Source organism: Triturus cristatus, chromosome 12 (assembly GCF_964204655.1).
Source record: "Triturus cristatus chromosome 12, aTriCri1.1, whole genome shotgun sequence".
Taxonomy (NCBI): Eukaryota; Metazoa; Chordata; class Amphibia; order Caudata; family Salamandridae; genus Triturus; species Triturus cristatus.
Genome location: NC_140595.1, coordinates 838,608,603 through 838,629,019, shown reverse-complemented (window position 1 = coordinate 838,629,019; position 20,417 = coordinate 838,608,603). Strand labels below are relative to the sequence as shown.

Genomic DNA, 20,417 nt, shown 5'->3' with positions numbered 1-20,417 from the left:
GGCAGAACCCACTATCAGAGAAGAGCAAGACTCCATCACAAGAACAGCTCCCCACTGGACCCCAGAAGGAAGAGAGGCCGAGGGTAGGATGCACCATTAGAGGAGAACAAGACTCCATCACAAGAACAGCTCCCCACTGGACCCTCAGAAGGAAGAGAGGGAGAGAGCAGAACCCACCATCAGAGAAGAACAAGACACCATCACAAGAACAGCTCCCCACTGGACCCCAGAAGGAAGAGAGGCAGAGAGTAGGACGCACCATCAGAGGAGAACAAGACTCCATCACAAGAGCAGCTCCCCACTGGACCCTCAGAAGGAAGAGAGGCAGAGGGCAGAACCCACCATCAGTGAAGAACAAGAAGCCATGACAAGAACAGCTCCCCACTGGACCCCAGAAGGAAGAGAGGCAGAGGGTAGGACGCACCATCAGAGGAGAACAAGACTCCATCACAAGAGCAGCTCCCCACTGGACCCCAGAAGGCAGAGAGGCCAAGGGTAGGACGCACCATCAGAGGAGAACAAGACTCCATCACAAGAACAGCTCTCCACTGGACGCCAGAAGGAAGAGAGGCCGAGGGTAGGACGCACCAGCAGAGGAGAACAAGACTCCATCACAAGAGTACCTCCCCACTGGACCCTCAGAAGGAAGAGAGGCCAAGGGTAGGACGCACCATCAGAGGAGAACAAGACTCCATCACTAGAGCAGCTCTCCACTGGACCCCAGAAGGAAGAGAGCCAGAGGAGAGGACGCACCATCAGAGAAGAACAAGACTCCATCACATGAACAGCTCTCCACTGGACCCCAGAAGGAAGAGAGGCAGAGGGCAGAACCCACCATCAGAAAAGAACAAGACGCCATCACAAGAACAGCTCCCCACTGGACCTCAGAAGGAAGAGCGGCCGAAGGTAGGATGCACCATCAGAAGAGAAGAAGACTCCATTACAAGAACAGCTCACCACTGGACCCCAGAAGGAAGAGAGGCCGAGGGTAGGACGCACCATCGGAGGAGAACAAGACTCCATCACAAGAACAGCTCTCCACCGGACCCCAGAAAGAAGAGAGGCAGAGGGCAGAACCCACCATCAGAGAAGAACAAGACACCATCACAAGAACAGCTCCCCACTGGACCCCAGAAGGAAGAGAGGCAGAGGGTAGGACGCACCATCAGAAAAGAACAAGACTCCATCACAAGAACAGCTCTCCACTGGACCCCAGAAGGAAGAGAGCCAGAGGAGAGGACGCACCATCAGAGAAGAACAAGACTCCATCACATGAACAGCTCTCCACTGGACCCCAGAAGGAAGAGAGGCAGAGGGCAGAACCCACCATCAGAAAAGAACAAGACGCCATCACAAGAACAGCTCCCCACTGGACCTCAGAAGGAAGAGCGGCCGAAGGTAGGATGCACCATCAGAAGAGAAGAAGACTCCATTACAAGAACAGCTCACCACTGGACCCCAGAAGGAAGAGAGGCCGAGGGTAGGACGTACCATCAGAGGAGAACAAGACTCCATCACAAGAACAGCTCCCCACTGGACCCCAGAAGGAAGAGAGGCAGAGGGTAGGACGCATCATCAGAGAAGAACAAGACTCCATCACAAGAACAGCTCTCCACTGGACCCCAGAAGGAAGAGAGGCCGAGGGTAGGACGTACCATCAGAGGAGAACAAGACTCCATCACAAGAACAGCTCTCCACTGGAGCCCAGAAGGAAGAGAGGCAGAGGGTAGGACGCATCATCAGAGGAGAACAAGACTCCATTACAAGAACAGCTCCCCACTGGACCCTCAGAAGGAAGAGAGGCAGAGGGCAGAACCCACCATCAGAGAAGAACAAGACACCATCACAAGAACAGCTCCCCACTGGACCCCAGAAGGAAGAGAGGCAGAGGGTAGGACGCATCATCAGAGAAGAACAAGACACCATCACAAGAACAGCTCCCCACTGGACCCCAGAAGGAAGAGAGGCAGAGGGTAGGACGCATCATCAGAGAAGAACAAGACTCCATCACAAGAACAGCTCTCCACCGGACCCCAGAAAGAAGAGAGGCAGAGGGCAGAACCCACCATCAGAGAAGAACAAGACTCCATCACAAGAGTACCTCCCCACTGGACCCCAGAAGGAAGAGAGGCCAAGGGTAGGACGCACCATCAGAGGAGAACAAGACTCCATTACAAGAACAGCTCCCCACTGGACCCTCGGAAGGAAGAGAGGCAGAGGGCAGAACCCACCATCAGAGAAGAACAAGACTCCATCACAAGAACAGCTCTCCACTGGACCCCAGAAGGAAGAGAGGCCGAGGGTAGGACGTACCATCAGAGGAGAACAAGACTCCATCACAAGAACAGCTCTCCACTGGAGCCCAGAAGGAAGAGAGGCAGAGGATAGGACGCACCATCAGAGGAGAACAAGACTCCATCACAAGAACAGCTCCCCACTGGACTCTAGAAGGAAGAGAGGTAGAGGGCAGAACCCACCATCAGAAAAGAACAAGACGCCATCACAAGAACAGCTCCCCACTGGACCTCAGAAGGAAGAGCGGCCGAAGGTAGGACGCACCATCAGAAGAGAAGAAGACTCCATTACAAGAACAGCTCACCACTGGACCCCAGAAGGAAGAGAGGCCGAGGGTAGGACGCACCATCGGAGGAGAACAAGACTCCATCACAAGAACAGCTCTCCACCGGACCCCAGAAAGAAGAGAGGCAGAGGGCAGAACCCACCATCAGAGAAGAACAAGACACCATCACAAGAACAGCTCCCCACTGGACCCCAGAAGGAAGAGAGGCAGAGGGTTGGACGCACCATCAGAGGAGAACAAGACTCCATTACAAGAACAGCTCTCCACTGGACCCCAGAAGGAAGAGAGGCAGAGGGTAGGACGCATCATCAGAGGAGAAGAAGACTCCATTACAAGAACAGCTCCCCACTGGACCCTCAGAAGGAAGAGAGGCAGAGGGCAGAACCCACCATCAGAGAAGAACAAGACTCCATCACAAGAACAGCTCTCCACTGGACCCCAGAAGGAAGAGAGGCCGAGGGTAGGACGTACCATCAGAGGAGAACAAGACTCCATCACAAGAACAGCTCACCACTGGACCCCAGAAGGAAGAGAGGCCGAGGGTAGGACGCACCATCGGAGGAGAACAAGACTCCATCACAAGAACAGCTCACCACTGGAGCCCAGAAGGCAAACAGAAGAGAGGCCAAAGAACACATCGGCCTTATTATGTATGCAGCCCATTTTCCTGGTTAGCATTGGGCACACCTTTCAAATGGTGCACCCAGCACTAACCAGGAAAATGTGCCGCATTATGGTGAATGTGCTGCCCCCAGGGCTGCCGCGGATTTGCATTGCCCTGGGGCAGCGCTTTCATGTGAAGACACGGAGTGGCTGTGTTAAACTCGCTCCGTGTTTTCACAGTGCAGACGTCTACCCACGTGCACTTTTAAAGGGGATTAGAGATCCCCTTGCAAGCGGGTGCAGTAAATGACTGCACCCTCCTGCAAGGCGATGTCCCTTGGACCCCCTTTCCCCCCGCCAGAGGGATGCTCTCAGGGGATGCACTGACAGTGCCCTGTCTGTAATACAGCGCGGGTGCAGGGGAAAAGGGATTCCCTCATTTGCATGGGGTACGCCTCCATGCAAATTAGGGAATGCCCTCTTGAGGAAGCACTTGTGCTGTATATGTGTCAGTGCTATCGTTATTACAGAAAGGGGTGAACAAGCATCTGCCGCCCCTTCTGTAATACCAAAGGGCCCTGGGGTGCGCAAAGCGGGTGGAAAATCCCGTTGCACCCTCGGGGAACTTCTATAATACGGCCCTTGGAGGTGAACTGTAGAAACAGAAAAGAAGACAATGAACCACAGCTGGGGCACCATACAGAACCTTGCCCACAACAGACAGACAGCCTGCCTTACATGCCAGCAGGCATAACTGAGCTGACGCAACAGGTGACGGGTCCTTCCCATCGGGCAGGTCACACACTCGACGGGATTTTCTCCAATACATCAGAACTAGCATTTACAGCTTTGTTACCGCTGGCCGGGTCGGACCATGCGGGTGTCAGGTTTAATATTGCACCTATTCCCCACCCACACAAGGGGCGCCCTCTAACACTGGCCAAAACAGTTAGAGCCTGGAACAGGGTAGAAGCAGAGACCCTATCTAGGGTACTCTCCACCTCACTTACTCCTATTCCCAGGAACACGGAGGAAGCAGCTCTGTCCTACACAAACTGGCTTTCCCAGGCCTGTGTAAAGCTGGCGCCACCAAAACCAGCAGTCTTTAATAGAACTACGCCCTCAGCGCCGTGGTACACGACCGAATTGAAATCACAAAAATGCGTATGCAAGAGATCAGAACGCAACTGGAGGAAGACATACGCGGATGAAGAAAGACATGCATATCTGGCTAACCTGGCTACATACAAACGTATGCTAAGGGAAACTAAACAGAAGCACTTTACCGCTCAGTTTGCAGCAGCGAAAAATCCCACGAAAGAGATCTTCGCCACTATTAATAAAATGTCGCGAGTGGAACCAGCTTCAGTACCGGCCAGCACAGAGTTATGTGAAAAGTTAGCTCTGTTCTTTCAGAACAAGGTGAAAACCATCTTCACTAGTCTCAGCGGCCCCACTCATAGCGACCAGGATGGCGGGAGTAAGCCTAGCAAACCTCATCCACCGTTTGTCCTCAAGGAATTCACACATCTGACCCCCCAGGACACTTTGGAGTTAATGGTTAAAGTTAAATCCGGATCCCCTTTGGACCCCTGCCCGCTCAAAATCATCAAACTGGCACCAGTACCAATTGCAAATCATCTTACAGCAATCTTCAACGGCATGTTTGATGAAGGGGTATTCCCAGGAGTTTGGAAAAAGGCGTCAATTCTCCCTTTGTTGAAAAAACCTAGTCTGGACCCTTCCGATCCGAATAACTTTCGACCCATTTCGCGCCTTCCATTCCCGGCCAAACTAGTGGAAAGGGTGCTAAACCATCAACTTACCACCTTTGTAAAGGACATCTCACTTCTGGATCCTTCGCAGCACGGTTTCCGCGAGGGTCATAGCACCGAATCCGCGCTGATAGAGGCTACAGATCAGATTAGGCTTACGGTGGATCGGGGGGGAAAGGCAGCGTTGATCCTTTTAGATCTATCCGCTGCTTTCGACACGGTCCACCATGGTCTATTAATGGAACAATTAAGGAACAGTGGAATCCAGCAGAAGGCATGGGAGCTATTGAACTCCTTCCTTTCCGATCGGAGTCAAATTGTGTTGTTGGAAAACTGTGCTTCCCAACCATTCTCGCTGCCATGTGGGGTCCCGCAGGGATCCTCACTAAGTCCCACTCTGTTTAATATATATGTTTCCTCCCTAGCGCCTATCATCAGAAATCATGGATTCAGCGTAACCTCCTATGCGGATGATACGCAAATTATTGTGTCCCTTCTACCTGGTAATGAACTTGGGATGGACCACAACTTTCAGTCCTGCATGTCAGAGGTAGCTCGTTGGATGGCAAACAATTGCCTCAGGTTGAATTCCAACAAAACCGAGGTGATGTTATTTGGGAATAACCCTAATTTCTGGGGCCCTACATGGTGGCCGCAGGACCTGGGTGCACTTCCCACCCCGGTTAATCATGCCAGGAACCTTGGAATGGTATTGGATACCAAACTATCCATGACATTACAGGTCAATTCGGTAGCCTCCAAATCTAGCTACATCCTGAGAATGTTGAGGAAGATTCTGTTCCTGCTTCCGCAGGAGCATACACAGACTGTGGTAAGGGCCCTGATAACCTCAAGACTGGATTACTGTAACAGTCTATACCTCAACATCCAGGAAGGCTTACTATATAGACTACAGTTGCTGCAGAATGCCACGGCCAGACTCCTAACAGGCCTCCCTAAATCTGCCTATATCTCTAAGGCCATTCAGGACCTACACTGGCTCCCTATTAAGAGCAGGGTCCAGTTTAAATCATTATGTCTGGTGTTTAAGGCTCTACATGGAGTAGGCTCAGACTTCCTGATCAACAGGCTTAGGAGGTATATACCTGCCCGACATCTTCGATCATCCGATGCAAATCTGATCAAGGTCCCCCCAACAAAGAAAGTTAACTGGGGTGGCCGCAGTTTTTCATATGGTGCGGCAAGGCTGTGGAACGGTTTGCCTCCTCATATGCGCGCCATGGAAAATCTATTTCAATTCAGGAAAGCATTGAAGACCTGGCTATTTGTCAAATAATTCTGGAGTAAGCCTAATTGGAGCAGTGGACAGCGCCAGGACACCTCTTTTTGGTAATCGCGCGCTTTACAAATCTCGTATCTTATCACATATTCCCACTGTCAGGCTGTATCCACTTCTCATATGGCTCAAGTAGTTAAACCACCAGCTTCAGAGATCAGCCTGTGTCCAGGAGGACTTGGGGTTGGCACACCACGACTTAGGTAGCTCAGTGGGTTGATGTGCTGGCTGAAGCAATCTTTATGTTACCAGCATACCATATATCTAGGACGATAGCTCAGTGGCATAAAGTGCTTGCTCCAGGTCCCAGCGAACATGTTTGAATTCTCTGGCAATAGTGTAAAGGGTTAATGTGCCTGCTTCAAAGCACTAGGTGTAACTAGCAAATATTTTATTTTATCTTGCTTTCCCTGAGAGTTTGCTTTTTCCAGATGTTGTGATTCTGTAGTTTTTTGTCATGCAACATCTGATATTCGTATAATTCATACTGGGACCTGAGCCTCAAGGGGGGATAGTCACAAGGAAATGGCGCAGCGCTGCACGCAATTTAGCAGTGCCGCACTGCCTCATTTAAAAAATTCAGGGATGTGCTGTATTTACAAGAATACGGTGCACCCCTGCCTCTTCCCTTGTGCTGGCACTAAAAAAAAGCTGCCTAGCGCCAACATAGGCACCCTTGCATTATAGTGCAAAGGTGTCTGCGTTGCAGAGATGATTGTTTATGTGCAGGAAGGAGCCCTTCTTACACATAAGCAATCCTATTAGATTTGCTCTTTCTACGTGTGCTGCAGAATGCCGATCACATAGGAAGAGCAAAAACAAGGGGAAATACAAATATTTCTCCTCGTTTCTCCATGCTAAAGTCTGCTTTTCAGTGGTGTTAGTTTTTGGTGCTGCCTCAGATTTACAGATCCATGTAAATCTGGGGCAGCGTCAAAAGCAATGGGTGCTGTGGTGGAACGCCCCCAGCAACACCCTTTGCGCGCTCCTTTCACGCAAATACCTGCGTGAAAGGGTACGATATTTACTAAGCCTCTGTACACATGGAGCAGGGCATTGCGCCAACAGAACGTAAGAAAAAGTGAAGTTCCAGTGGTGCAATCCCCTTGTAGGTATGCCCCTAGGAGTCTGGATGAGGAGAGGTTTTGGGTGAGTTTGGGTTCATTTCTGGCAGTGTGGCCACTTCCCTACCTGTCATCATGGGCGCTGCTTCCAGTCCTGATCTTTTCTCATTAAATCATCGCTATCTGGTGTGTGATTCTAATTAAGTAAATGCAAGCATTCCAAGACTACAACACCCATAATGCATTTGCTTGTCACAAAAGTCCAGGGGAAGAATGTCCATACGACAGAGCTTTTCCTCCAGTCGCTCAGTACGGGAAGCCATAACATTTGCGACATACTTTGAAAACACACTATTAGAGACCATATGATGTCCTCAATCGCAGTCAGTCCTCGCGCACTCACCGGGTCTCTTGTTTGTCACGTGATGCACACCCGTCTAGTGATGAAGCCGGTGCATGTGAGCCTTGCATGCGTGACACTTGAATTCAAAAGGAGCTGTGCAACCATCACGGTACATGAACACCAAGGAGGTGCACAGGAGCCGGACCCTCCAAAGGCACGGACTACCCTGTGCCACGGCCACCTTAAGTGGGAATCGAACTGTGCATTCACTAACACTTCTCCTTATGCGACCATCGAATCTATAACTGCCTCTAAGCTCCATGAGTCATTTCAGGGTTATGCTTCTGGTAAAGCAGATTTCCCACTGTCTCCGCAACATCGTCCTTAAATAATTTTTTTCGCAGCATCCCCGTTTAGCTGAGGTCCATATACGTTGCCTCAGTTTATAACGCTACTCAGTCGTTTGCTTCTCCTTGGTAGATGTCCACACCCTCCTGACAGGCTCCTCCTCCCCAGCAGCCTGAGCGGACACAACTTGCCAGTGGATTTGAGGATGGGTGGTCACAAACTAGTCCTCCATAGTCGGCCATCTTCCTGGTCACAGGTTGTAGTAACAGCCTCTCTTCAACCGTCCCTGTCTCTTAATATCCACTGCCGACCATACAGCAGCAGTCTATCCGGCACACAGGGATGTGGCATCCTGCCAGCCCATGTACTCGCCAATGACCACGCCACACATAGAGAGTAGTTTTACACGTCTTTATTCCACTGCGTGTAAGTCAGATCTCACGATTCTAAGTCTGCCTCCAACTCATCCCTCCAGCGCTTACGTCACAGGCCTACGGTGTACAGTGGGAACCAAAAGAGTTCTTTTATTTTCAAGACACTACATGGGATACTACAGCTCTCTGCCTCCTCTGCTTCCAGGCACACCAAGGATCAACTCGCTGGAGCCTCTATTTCCAGACACCAGCGAGCCGGAAGAGAGAAAGGTTTTCTCTATAACTCTGATTGCTGCTTGTGTGCCCGAGCCATAGAGCGAGCCAGTCGTGTCACGTCTATACGGTGCACTGATGCTCACATCAGTAACCCCACTGCGACCCAGTTGTGTCATGTTTATAAGGTTCACTGATGTTCACATCAGTAACCCCACTGTGACCCACTCTCATCATGGTAAGGGATTGTGCTTTGTAATGTCATCCACCACACTGACCCGAGGGGACATCTATGCCCATAAGGTCTATATTGTCGCACCAGTAACATCAGGGCCAGAGCCCACAAGAGGGTTTTCTCTGGCACTGCTGTATGTTATGCTTCATGTGAACCCCCCCCCCCCTTTGACCTAGGGTTAAGGTGTTTCAGACCTTGCTGCCTTTCTACCCCTGAGTGGAATCTACACACCCGTACCACCTTCCACGCAGGTGGCTGCGATGACCCAGCGCTGCCTCTGGGGAGTCTATGATGCAGACTTCCCAGATGCCTCGTCGTCTTCCCATGGGGGCACTACAACACTCTGCAACCTTTCGTTGAACCAGTCAATGAACATAGGAGAACTGACCTTAACATACTTCAGTACTCTGGCAACACTCCGTTCCATCTCAACCTTAGGTGTGAACAAGAAACTGCTTACCCAAGAAAGCCCTTGAAAGAGTGCAGGCCTGGCAAACAGCTCCTCCAGCTCAGTCCCTAGTCCATGGGTGGACACTAAACTCAAACACCGAAGGAACCAGACCAACGATAATAAGTAAAGCCAAGCCTTTGGGATTCAGGCTGGGCACTCACCTCTGTAACAGAACATGTCAACATGGCAACCAATGTCCAGGAGTGTGGTGCACCATTCACAACCTGACACTCTTCATATCCAAACATGACCTACACGTGACAGCCCGCTCTCTAGTTACCTCCAGACTAGACATGGTGCAGCCTATATGCACTTATTGACAGTCCTGGGATCTTGGAACCAGCTCCCTGTCAGGAACTCTGCATACCCCGCATGCCATGTTTACCCTCTAATGCATCACCTACCTTACGTTTCTTAGCACGAAAACAACAAACCCATGGGAGAAAAACCAACTCCAGAAAAAAGGAGACTCTGGAACTTGAAATCTCAAAAAGTACTGTCAGTCTGTCTCCGAGGCAGCGACCCAGACCTGAAACCACATTTCAGTAGTATGCATGTGGAAGGCTACTGCGTACAGCGAATCAAGAGAGGATGAAAGACGTTCTATCTTAAAAACTACAATACCTTGAACCTCCTTGGACATCCTGCTTCCGGGTCCAGAGTCCTTATGGCTCCATGCTTGACTTCACCCTCGGTACAGTCTGCACTCTATTGTAGCCTGGCTCACAGTCCTGAAGATGTAAACATTGGATTATATGATTTTGACTTCACTAGCATTAATAATTTCACTATTGTTTATAAGGTCAATGCTACAATGTGATTATTTTTTCACATGCATATTCTAATTATGCGTCCTCTATACATTCATTCTCTATTCCAATGCAAAGCGCTCTGACGCTGACTTGATGTGGTCAGCAATATACATTACCTCAAATAAAGCTAGAAATGAAATACATTCCAGGGAAAGCATTTATTTACTACTTTTATCTCCACCTACACGTGCCTCGGTAAGCATGTATAGAATTAGGAACAGTAATTACTTATTAGACTCAGCATCTTTGGCGTGGTTTCCCCTGACCTTTTGTCTCTGCCTCCTGCATTTTTGATGCTGTGCTGGATTTCGTTTTGCTGGCTTAGAGCTTTGGGCACTTTGCCACTGCAGATCTTTGTCAAAGTGCAAGTGCTCCCTGTGTAAATTGTTATTACAATTGGTTCTCTCTGATTGGCATATGTAAGTTATTGGTAAGTCCCTAGTAAAGTGCACTAAGCGTGCCAGGGCCAGTAAATCAAATGCTACTAGTGGGCCTGCAGCATTGATTGTGCCACCCACACGAGGAGCCCTCAAAAGGTATCTCAGACCTGCCACTGCAGTGTCTGTGCACAGTTTTAAACTGCCATGTCGACCTGGCAAGTGTACCAACTTGCCAGGCCCTAAACTTCCCTTTTCTTACATGTTAGGCACCCCTCAGGTAGACCCAAGGTACTCCATGGGCAGTGTGCAGTATGTGTGAAAGGAAGAGCTTGTACTGGTGTGTGTGTGTGACATGTTCTGATAGTGAAATACTGCCACTTTCATTTTTCACTACTGAAAGGCTATCTGTCCCATGGGAAATGGGAGATACTTTGTAACATCTTACAAGTATAACTTCCCATTGGGACAAGATAGAAGAATAAAGTTTAGGCTCTCTGAACTCAGATTTCAGAAACACATCTTTTGGTAAAGATGGTTTTTAAATTATGTGTTTGAAAGTGCCACTTTTAGAAAGTAAATGCAAAAAGAACAATTGATGGACAGAATGCAGACAATGTCATACATTCACCCCAGTACAGAGATCTGGGCCTAAATCCATTGTTTGTTTGCTCACCATGCCATTCCATTTTGGACCCAGCCATATACAAATCAGTCTTGACCCCGCGCCCAATGGGAACAGTCCAGCCCGAACTGCCAGGCTAGGTCCCCCCTGGACTGGAAACAAGCATCCTAGGACCAGTTTCGGGCTTTCAGCCCTCATCTGCCAGGATAGCTTGACTCCAGTGGCATGGAGAGCACGGGACCCACGTCTGGGCATACCCGTCCCACTCAGGGTGATAAGTGCAAAAAGAACAATTGATGGACAGAATGCAGACAATGTCATACATTCACCCCAGTACAGAGATCTGGGCCTAAATCCATCGTTTTTTTTGCTCACCATGCCATTCCAGTTTGGACCCAGACATATGCAAATCAGTCGATAGGGCGGTTTCAGTACTTTGAGGAGCCCTAAAACCTGACTATGAAGGGTCCAAATGATTGTAAGAAGTTACATGAGCATTTATTTAAATTTGAAACATTTTGGATGGAAAGGGGGGTAAGGAAATAGGTTGGAAACTGGACAGGATGAAAGGGTCAGTCAATGTTTTTTGGAGCAGGTTGAGAAGATTGACATGTTTCCAGGCGGGCAGGAAGTCAAGAGCTGAAAAGATTAGTCAAATGCACACTAAAAAGTTTAGCTTTGGACAATATTATGAGATGGGGGCAAGGGTTCTCAGTGGAACCCAATCGTGTTGATTGCATAGCTTCCACCAGTTCGAAGACTGCGATAGTGAATGCTGGTGACTGTGCCGTAAGACCCCCGCCGATGGCACTGTGGCGAGCCTTCTCTGTAGATGAGCAGTGAGTCTATCTGTGATTTGTTTTATTGTTCTTTGCAATCCTGAGCAGAACCAGTGTTCTCCAAACCTACACAACCCCTGCTGGGACCCCAAAACCTTTTCCAAAGTCTGACACCTTTAAGAAGCCCATACACTCACACATGAACCCATAGGGGACACGTCTGTGGAGGCACCCTACGTATACACCCACTAGTAGGATTACACAGGCCGTGGTTCAATGGTAGCTACGTCTCAAGGAGATGGGCAGATGCTGGTTTCAAAGGATACAAAGTATCCAGGGCGTGAGTCAGGGCTGAGTAAACACTATTAGAACCAACCAATGACATCTCCTTTCTTGTTTTTTGTCCTTTTAGAACATGGCTCCTCAGCAGCGGAACACATTCCGTCTCTTCCTCCTTGCTTCTGCCATGATTGGAGTTGCAAACGTAAAGGACGTCTGCAAAACTGACACAAACGAGCACGGAAAGAGTGAAACCAACTGCAGCCAGCAGAGCCTCTCAGAGGTCCCCGTCTCCTCCATACCCACGAGCACAGACGTCCTCCTCCTGAACTTCAACAATCTGCGATTCGTCTCTACCAGCTCCTTCGCAGGACTCCCAGGGCTATCCAAGCTGGACCTCTCCAACAATGAGCTGACCAAGCTGGACACGAGTGACCCACTCCCACTGGAGGAGCTGAACCTGTCTAACAATTCTCTCGCTCAGGTTCCCAGCTTCATCGGCTTGAAGAAGTTGACAAAGGTACTTCTCGCTCACAATTCAATCACAGAGGTTCCAGAAGATGTCTTCCGGGGCTTGGACAAACTCAAGGAGATAGACCTCCAGGGGAACCAGATTGCCTTCCTTTCTGATCAGGTTTTTGAGGACCTCCATGTCCTGGAGTCCCTTGACCTGTCTTTCAACCAGCTGAGGATCCTCCCCCGGCACCTGGTGAGTCGCCTACAGATGTTAAACAGGTTCTACCTGTCTGGGAACCGCCTGACCGAGCTCCCAGACCAGTTCTTTGAAGGCTTGGACGCCTTGCAGTATGTTTACCTCTATGACAATCCTTGGAACTGCAACTGTGCCCTGGAGAATCTTAAGACGTGGGTTACAGAAAATGACTTTAACATTTATATTTTGAATGGCACCATAACACATTTAGATCCGGAGAGTGTGCGGTGCTCGTCCCCTCGGAAGCTGAAGGGCACCCCAGTCATGCAGTTCCCTACCGATCACTGCGGCAAGGCTGTCGATGGTGCACTTGCAACTGAGGAAGAACCTACCACAGCTCTCGCAACCACTCCAGAGTTTACAACGCAACCCACCACTTTGCTGCCCACAACTACTGAGAGAGTAACCGTGCCTACAACTGTACCAACAGAGCCAGTCACCACATTTACAACAACCACGATGCTCATAACAACAACAGATCTAGTGACCGAACCAATCACTTCCATCACAACAACAACACAGAGATTGACTACACTGACCACACTGCTTGAAACAACCACAGAACAACCCACAGATCCAACAACTGCAATCCTAACAACCACAAAGACAAAGACAACCACAGAACCACCAACTACTACTGAGAAACTGACACAAAAGACCACTGCATTCTCAACCACCATCAAAATACTGATTCCAACAACCACACACAGACCTGTGATGAAGCCAACCACCACCTCTATCACCACCAACCATAGAAAAACACGACCCACCACCCAACAATACACAAGCTTTACTCAAACAGCTTCTCTTTATGAGGAGACAACAGCCAACATCAGCACCATCGAGCCAACAGGCTTCACCACGGCTTTCCTGAATACCATTGATGTCTTCTCGGTGATTGGGAGTCACGACAAACAACTAGGGACGCTCGCCGACTACATCGCCAAATACTGCTGCTTCCTCCATCTCATCTTGTACCTGGTCTCCATCCTGATCCTGCTGTTGGAGATCCTGGTTCTCCTCATCTGGATGTGTTGGGTTTATGTTAAATATTACAAGCCCACCAAGGTCTACGTGCAGAAACCACCCAACATCTGGCTGGTGCGCTACAGCTTGCTGAATAAAGAGGAGTCCCCACAGCGAGCGCCAGCCCGCGCAACGGGCACCTCCAGATCGACTTTCTCAAGTTTCAGAGGAGCAGCGGGCGCCCGCCAGGACAGGAAGAGATTCTCCGGTCCAAGTCCAGAGATGGAAGTCCAGCCTCTGGCCACCGGCGTCAGAGAATATTCTCTGTCCACGCTGTAGGACCGGTCCTTAACGCACCACGTTCCTCAGTCAGTACTCAATACTGTGCCCATCTGTAAATGTTGATATAGGACAGGACGGTGGTACCTGCTGCCCTGGTCTTGTGGCAAAAAACACAACTTTAGCACTCAGAGTCCAAGAGGAAACTGCAACAAGGTGAAGAAACGTCTTCACTGTTGAGACCGGATAATTAACACCAAAACTGACAGCATTAACTGTCAGGACTAGGAGGCACGCGCTTAGGTTTCATTAGGTGTTTCTGTATGCAAGCTAATGGAAAGGATTGAGGTAGGTGGGTGGCAGACGTTGATTGGACAGTTTCTGAGGAGCAGTACCACAATGGCCAAGTTACTCCGATGACCAATGAGGTGTTGAGTTAGGAAGCACCCCCACCTTACAACGTTCACACCATGCGGGCAGTGGCCGGCCTTTGGGGCGAGGTCCAACCGGTGACCAGTCATGGAGTTATGGCCCGATAGGTGCACGACTGCTCTCCTGGGAGTCTTTCACGCCCACGGGCGGCTGGCGATAAGGAGGGACGTGGGGTCTCAACTGAGGGTACGTGAAGTGCTCCACTGTGCTAAGTATCCAAAGCCTTAAAGAAGAGCGGGTGAAAAACCTGCTTAAAGCGACTTGGCAGGTGATAAATTGTAAAAATATGATTTCAGCAAGACATTTCCTTAAAGGGTTTTGTGGGAAATTCGACCTTTGCTGAAAAATGTACCTGAAGGAAAAGTTATGCAAAATTCACTAGCTGAATATAGTGCACAAAATGGTCACCTTCGCCAAAAAACCTTGGCAGCCGTATTTTAATTCAGGATTCTGTCGCTATATTATGTCTGGACCCAGGTGTGTGAAGGGTGAGGTGAGCCCATGACACGTAAGAGCTGACCCTTCATTGATAATAAAATATAACCGCATCTGCATTCATAACTGTTTCGGTTTTCTATTAATGAAGCATTTGTGCATTGTTTTCGACGTTAGTGATGTCACTTCCTGTGAGGTCGCCAGGCATGTGACATACTGTTGGTTGAAGGTCATGTGATATCACTCCCATACGTCATCAGGGGCAGGAGCGGGAAGGTCAAAGGGCGCACAATAGCCATTCCACAACCCCTGCCATGCCATTTTGGTGAATCGAGTCTCCGAGTTTTCTAAAGATCAGAAACATTTTACCCGAGGTGGGCGGAGCCCTCTGCCAGCTACGGGAGTCCCGGGCTAACTCTGCCCCTGAGACATGAAGCAGGGAGCCCCCACCCCCCCCCCCCCCGCCTCCCTCGCGTGCCATCCACTGCTGCCCAGCTGACCCATCCCTGCCCCCGGGCTCACACTCGGCTCTACCTGCTGTTCTTGGACCGGACAAGGGGTGACCTCATGCTATCGGTGTCGGACGGGCCCCTGGCCCCGGGCCCCCTGCAGGCTGGGTGGAAGCGAGATGATAATTCAACTGCAGGCCTTGTCCTTCCGACAGACCTGGGGCCAAATACCTCCTCCATAGTACAGCCCTGCCCCCACAGCTCCCTACAGGCCTATGCCGGGCTCTGCACCCTCTACTGTAGTACAGCTCTACCTCCACAGCTCCCTACAGGCCTATGCTGGGCTCTGCACCCTCTACTGTAGCACAGCCCTTCCCCCACAGCTCCCTACAGGCCTATGCTGGGCTCTGCACCCTCTACTGTAGCACAGCCCTTCCCCCACAGCTTCCTACCGGCCTATGCCGGGCTCTGCACCCTCTACTGTAGCACAGCCCTGCCCCCACAGCTCCCTACAGGCCTATGCCGGGCTCTGCACCCTCTACTGTAGCACAGCCCTGCCCCCACAGCTCCCTACAGGCCTATGCCCGGCTCTGCACCCTCTACTGTAGCACAGCCCTGCCCCCACAGCTCCCTACAGGCCTATGCCGGGCTCTGCACCCTCTACTGTAGCACAGCCCTACCTCCACAGCTCCCTACCGGCCTATGCTGGCCTCTGCGTACCCTCGACTGTAGTACAGCCCTGCCTCCACAGCTCCGTACCGGCCTATTTTATTTATTTAATGCGTTTTTATATAGCGGACTTTACCCGAAGGTGTCAGAGCGCTTCACAATAGCAGCAGTAATGATACATAAGGAGCAAAGTTACAAGTGAGCCTGTTACAAAATCAAACGGTACGTTACATGAGGCAATAGTGACAATTGTGCAAGTATCAGGAGCAAACAGAATACAAGAGGTAGCAAACGATACGTTACAAAAGGAGAAAGTGACATGTGTGCATGTTACAAAAGCGATCTTAATACAAGTAAAAGTATAATACTGCAATATATGGCAGACACTCAAAACACAAAACACACTGGGAAGGCACTTCTATAGGCATGGAGAACAGAATTTCCTATAATGGAAGGACTTCCTTCAGAAAATAGAGGGCGTGAATTAAATTTGGAAGTGTCTTTGAAGGAGGAGAGCTTTGAGGTCAGTTTTGAAGGCCTGAGAAGAGGTGGTGGTCCGGAGCTGAGGCGGAAGTGAGTTCCAAATTCTCACCGCGTTGCCTGAAAAGGATTGGGCCATCGAGCTTTCCTTCTTGAAAGTGGGAGGTTCAAGCAATACATTTTCTGCATTACGTGAAGGTCTGGAGCCTCCAGAGAGTTTCAGTTTATTCGCCAGGTAGCGAGGGGAGGAGGAGTGCAAGGCTTTGTGGGTGATACAGGCAGTCTTGTAGATAGATCTTGCCTCGATGGGAAGCCAACGGAGGGTGGATAAAATGGTGGATAAGCCCGGCGCTCGATCTGCACCCTCTACTGTAGTACAGCCCTGCCCCCACAGCTTCCTACCGGCCTATGCCGGGCTCTGCACCCTCTACTGTAGTACAGCCGTGCCCCCACAGCTCTGTACCGGCCTATGCTGGGGTCTGCAACCTCTACTGTAGTACAGCCCTGCCTCCACAGCTCCCTACACACCTATGCCGGCTCTGCACCCTCTACTGTAGTACAGTCTTGCCTCCACAGCTCCGTACCGGCCTATGCTGGGCTTTGCACCCCCTACTGTAGTACAGCCCTGCCCCCACAGCTTCCTACCGGCCTACGCCAGGCTCTGCACCCTCTACTGTAGTACAGCCCTGCCCCCACAGCTCTGTACCGGCCTATGCTGGGGTCTGCACCCTCGACTGTAGTACAGCCCTACCTCCACAGCTCCCTACCGGCCTATGCCGGGCTCTGCACCCTCGACTGTAGTACAGCCCTGCCTCCACAGCTCCGTACCGGCCTATGCTGGGCTTTGCACCCCCTACTGTAGTACAGCCCTGCCCCCACAGCTTCCTACCGGCCTATGCCGGGCTCTGCACCCTCTACTGTAGTACAGCCCTGCCCCCACAGCTCTGTACCGGCCTATGCCGGGCTCTGCATACCCTCGACTGTACTACAGCCCTGCCCCCACAGCTCCGTACCGGCCTATGCCGGGCTCTGCACCCTCTACTGTAGTACAGCCCTGCCTCCACAGCTCCCTAACGGCCTCTGCCGGGCTCTGCACCCTCTACTGTAGTACAGCCGTGCCCCCACAGCTCCCTACAGACCTATGCCGGGCAGAGGCGTAGCTAGAGCTTGTGGCGCCCGGGGCTATCCCTCAGATTGCCGCCCCTGGAGAGGGGGATGAGGGGTGCTGGGGAAAAAGGACCGAGAGACACATAGTATCGCCGCTAATAATTACCTCGATCATGCAAGTTACATGCACATACATGACACCGTCCAAGGCTACACAGTTAAATACACCGGTGACCGGCAGTACAAAGGAGAACACACAGACTGCCACCCTGCAGGATTTCAGGAAGGGCCTAAAAACATGGTTATTCGATTAACGTCCCTAATCAGCAGCACCGCCCCCACCCTCCAGCGCCTAGATACCCTCACAGGTGATAAGTAGCGCTATGCAAATCCTGTTTGTTTGATTGATTGACACCCGATTTCCACACATCGTTTGTGCGCTACATTAGTTTTATCTGTAAAATTGTGTATGTCTTTGCAAGTTAAGTGACCACTTCAAGGGAGATTGTGCTGTCTATAAATGACACTGCGCGAACACACCATGCTTTAATGATATATGCTCAACATTGTGAGTTTGGTGATGAAGCACTGATGGCAGCGACGCCACTCTGAAAAGTGTTCGAGCACCACTGGGTGTTCCCAATCCTGTTTCTCTTGGTTATTACCTTCTCTGACTCAACGAAATTCTAGTCCCCCTCCCATATGAATGTGTCACAAGCCCTCTGGACATTATTAAGGCAGGTATTGGCCTGATAATGTGGTAACCAGATACTTTACTCATTCGCATTTTTAAAGAAGGGCGCATGTTGTGTGTGTTTTTAGTGTCTCACCAGAGTGACCAAAAAAGAAGCCTGCTGTGGTCGGCCCTTTATAGTTTTCAGAGCTCGATACAGTCTCTGACAATTCTATGTTTATTTGTAAATTGCAGGCCCCTGTGCTGAGGCCGGGTGTGAAGCCGTCTGGATTCCTCCTTGCACAATTGTTGGCTCAATTACTTTAACTGTAACTCTAAACCTAGAACACAAACCCTAACCACAAACCTGCGGTAAGACCCAATCGAAACACTTGTGTTCATCCAAACCTTAAAACTAACCCGCAATCTAAGCATAATCATACATGTATCTCTAAACCTATTGTTAATCCAAGCGATGCTAATAATTCCAGTCCTCGTTCCACCCCATCCCATCCATCTAGCCATCACCCTCATCCTATCTAAGCATTATCAGACATGTATCTCTAAACCTATAGTTAATCCAAGCGATGCTAATAATTCCAGTCCTCGTTCCACCCCGTCCCATTCATCCAACCATCACCCTCATCCTATCTAAGCATAATCATACATGTATCTCTAAACCTATCGTTAATCTGTGCGATGCTAATAATTCCAGTCCTCGTTCCACCCCTATCCCATCCATCTAACCATCACCCTCATCCTATCTAAGCATAATCAGACATGTATCTCTAAACCTATAGTTAATGCAAGCGATGCTAATAATTCCAGTCCTCGTTCCACCCCGTCCCATTCATCTAGCCATCACCCTCATCCTATCTAAGCATAATCAGACATGTATCTCTAAACCTATAGTTAATCCAAGCGATGCTAATAATTCCAGTCCTCGTTCCACCCCGTCCCATTCATCTAGCCATCACCCTCATCCTATCTAAGCATAATCAGACATGTATCACTAAACCTATCATTAATCCAAGCGATGCTAATAATTCCAGTCCTCGTTCCACCCCGTCCCATTCATCTAGCCATCACCCTCATCCTATCTAAGCATAATCAGACATGTATCTCTAAACCTATCATTAATCCAAGCGATGCTAATAATTCCAGTCCTCGTTCCACTCCGTCCCATTCATCTAGCCATCACCCTCATCCTATCTAAGCATAATCAGACATGTATCTCTAAACCTATAGTTAATCCAAGTGATGCTAATAATTCCAGTCCTCGTTCCACCCCGTCCCATTCATCCAACCATCACCCTCATCCTATCTAAGCATAATCAGACATGTATCTCTAAACCTATCATTAATCCAAGCGATGCTAATAATTCCAGTCCTCGTTCCACCCCGTCCCATTCATCCAACCATCACCCTCATCCTATCTAAGCATAATCAGACATGTATCTCTAAACCTATCATTAATCCAAGCGATGCTAATAATTCCAGTCCTCGTTCCACTCCGTCCCATTCATCTAACCATCACCCTCATCCTAGTTATAACCTAATTCTTTCTAACACTAATAGTGACTGTCACTCCAACTCAAACACTAATACCAGCTTTAAGGCAACCCCTCTCTCGTGCCCTAACTCGAGAATAGCAGATCTTGTTTCAGTGCAAGATTTGTGCATGCTGTGGTGCCTTATGTTAAAAACAAGATCTGCAAACCTTAGTCCAGTCTCTAGATGTCACCAGGTAGGTATGTGAAACTGCCCTACTCACTGGCCTATCGAGCCTGGCTTCCCCAACATTATTATTAATCTCAGCAGCAAGGCTTACTGCAAACATGGAAACGGGCAGACCACAGCTCATCGGTGAGAGAATGTCTGAGCTCGCTCCCAGTAGAGAAACACTGCATACTCAGGACAGTGCGCATAACCTTCAAAGCCCTTCACCAACCTACCTAGCATCAGCAATTACACGTCACGGGGCAAAACAGAAACCCCAGAAACAAAGAAGCACTGATGCTTGTAGCTCTGAAATTCGACATTAAAAAATCATATGGCC

At 49.8% G+C, this 20,417-nt stretch overlaps 1 protein-coding gene across 1 annotated transcript in view; it reads left to right on the top strand.

Annotated features, from left to right (window-relative positions):
* GP1BA (glycoprotein Ib platelet subunit alpha) overlaps positions 1 to 15,098 on the top strand; it is a 51,741-nt gene extending 36,643 nt beyond the window's left edge. Inside the window, exon 2 of the mRNA XM_085637870.1 lies at positions 12,290 to 15,098. Coding sequence (XP_085493996.1) covers positions 12,293 to 14,173 — 1,881 coding nt within the window. The 5' untranslated portion in view covers positions 12,290 to 12,292 and the 3' untranslated portion in view covers positions 14,174 to 15,098. The remainder of the gene's footprint in view (positions 1 to 12,289) is intronic.
* The last annotated feature ends 5,319 nt before the right edge of the window (positions 15,099 to 20,417 follow it).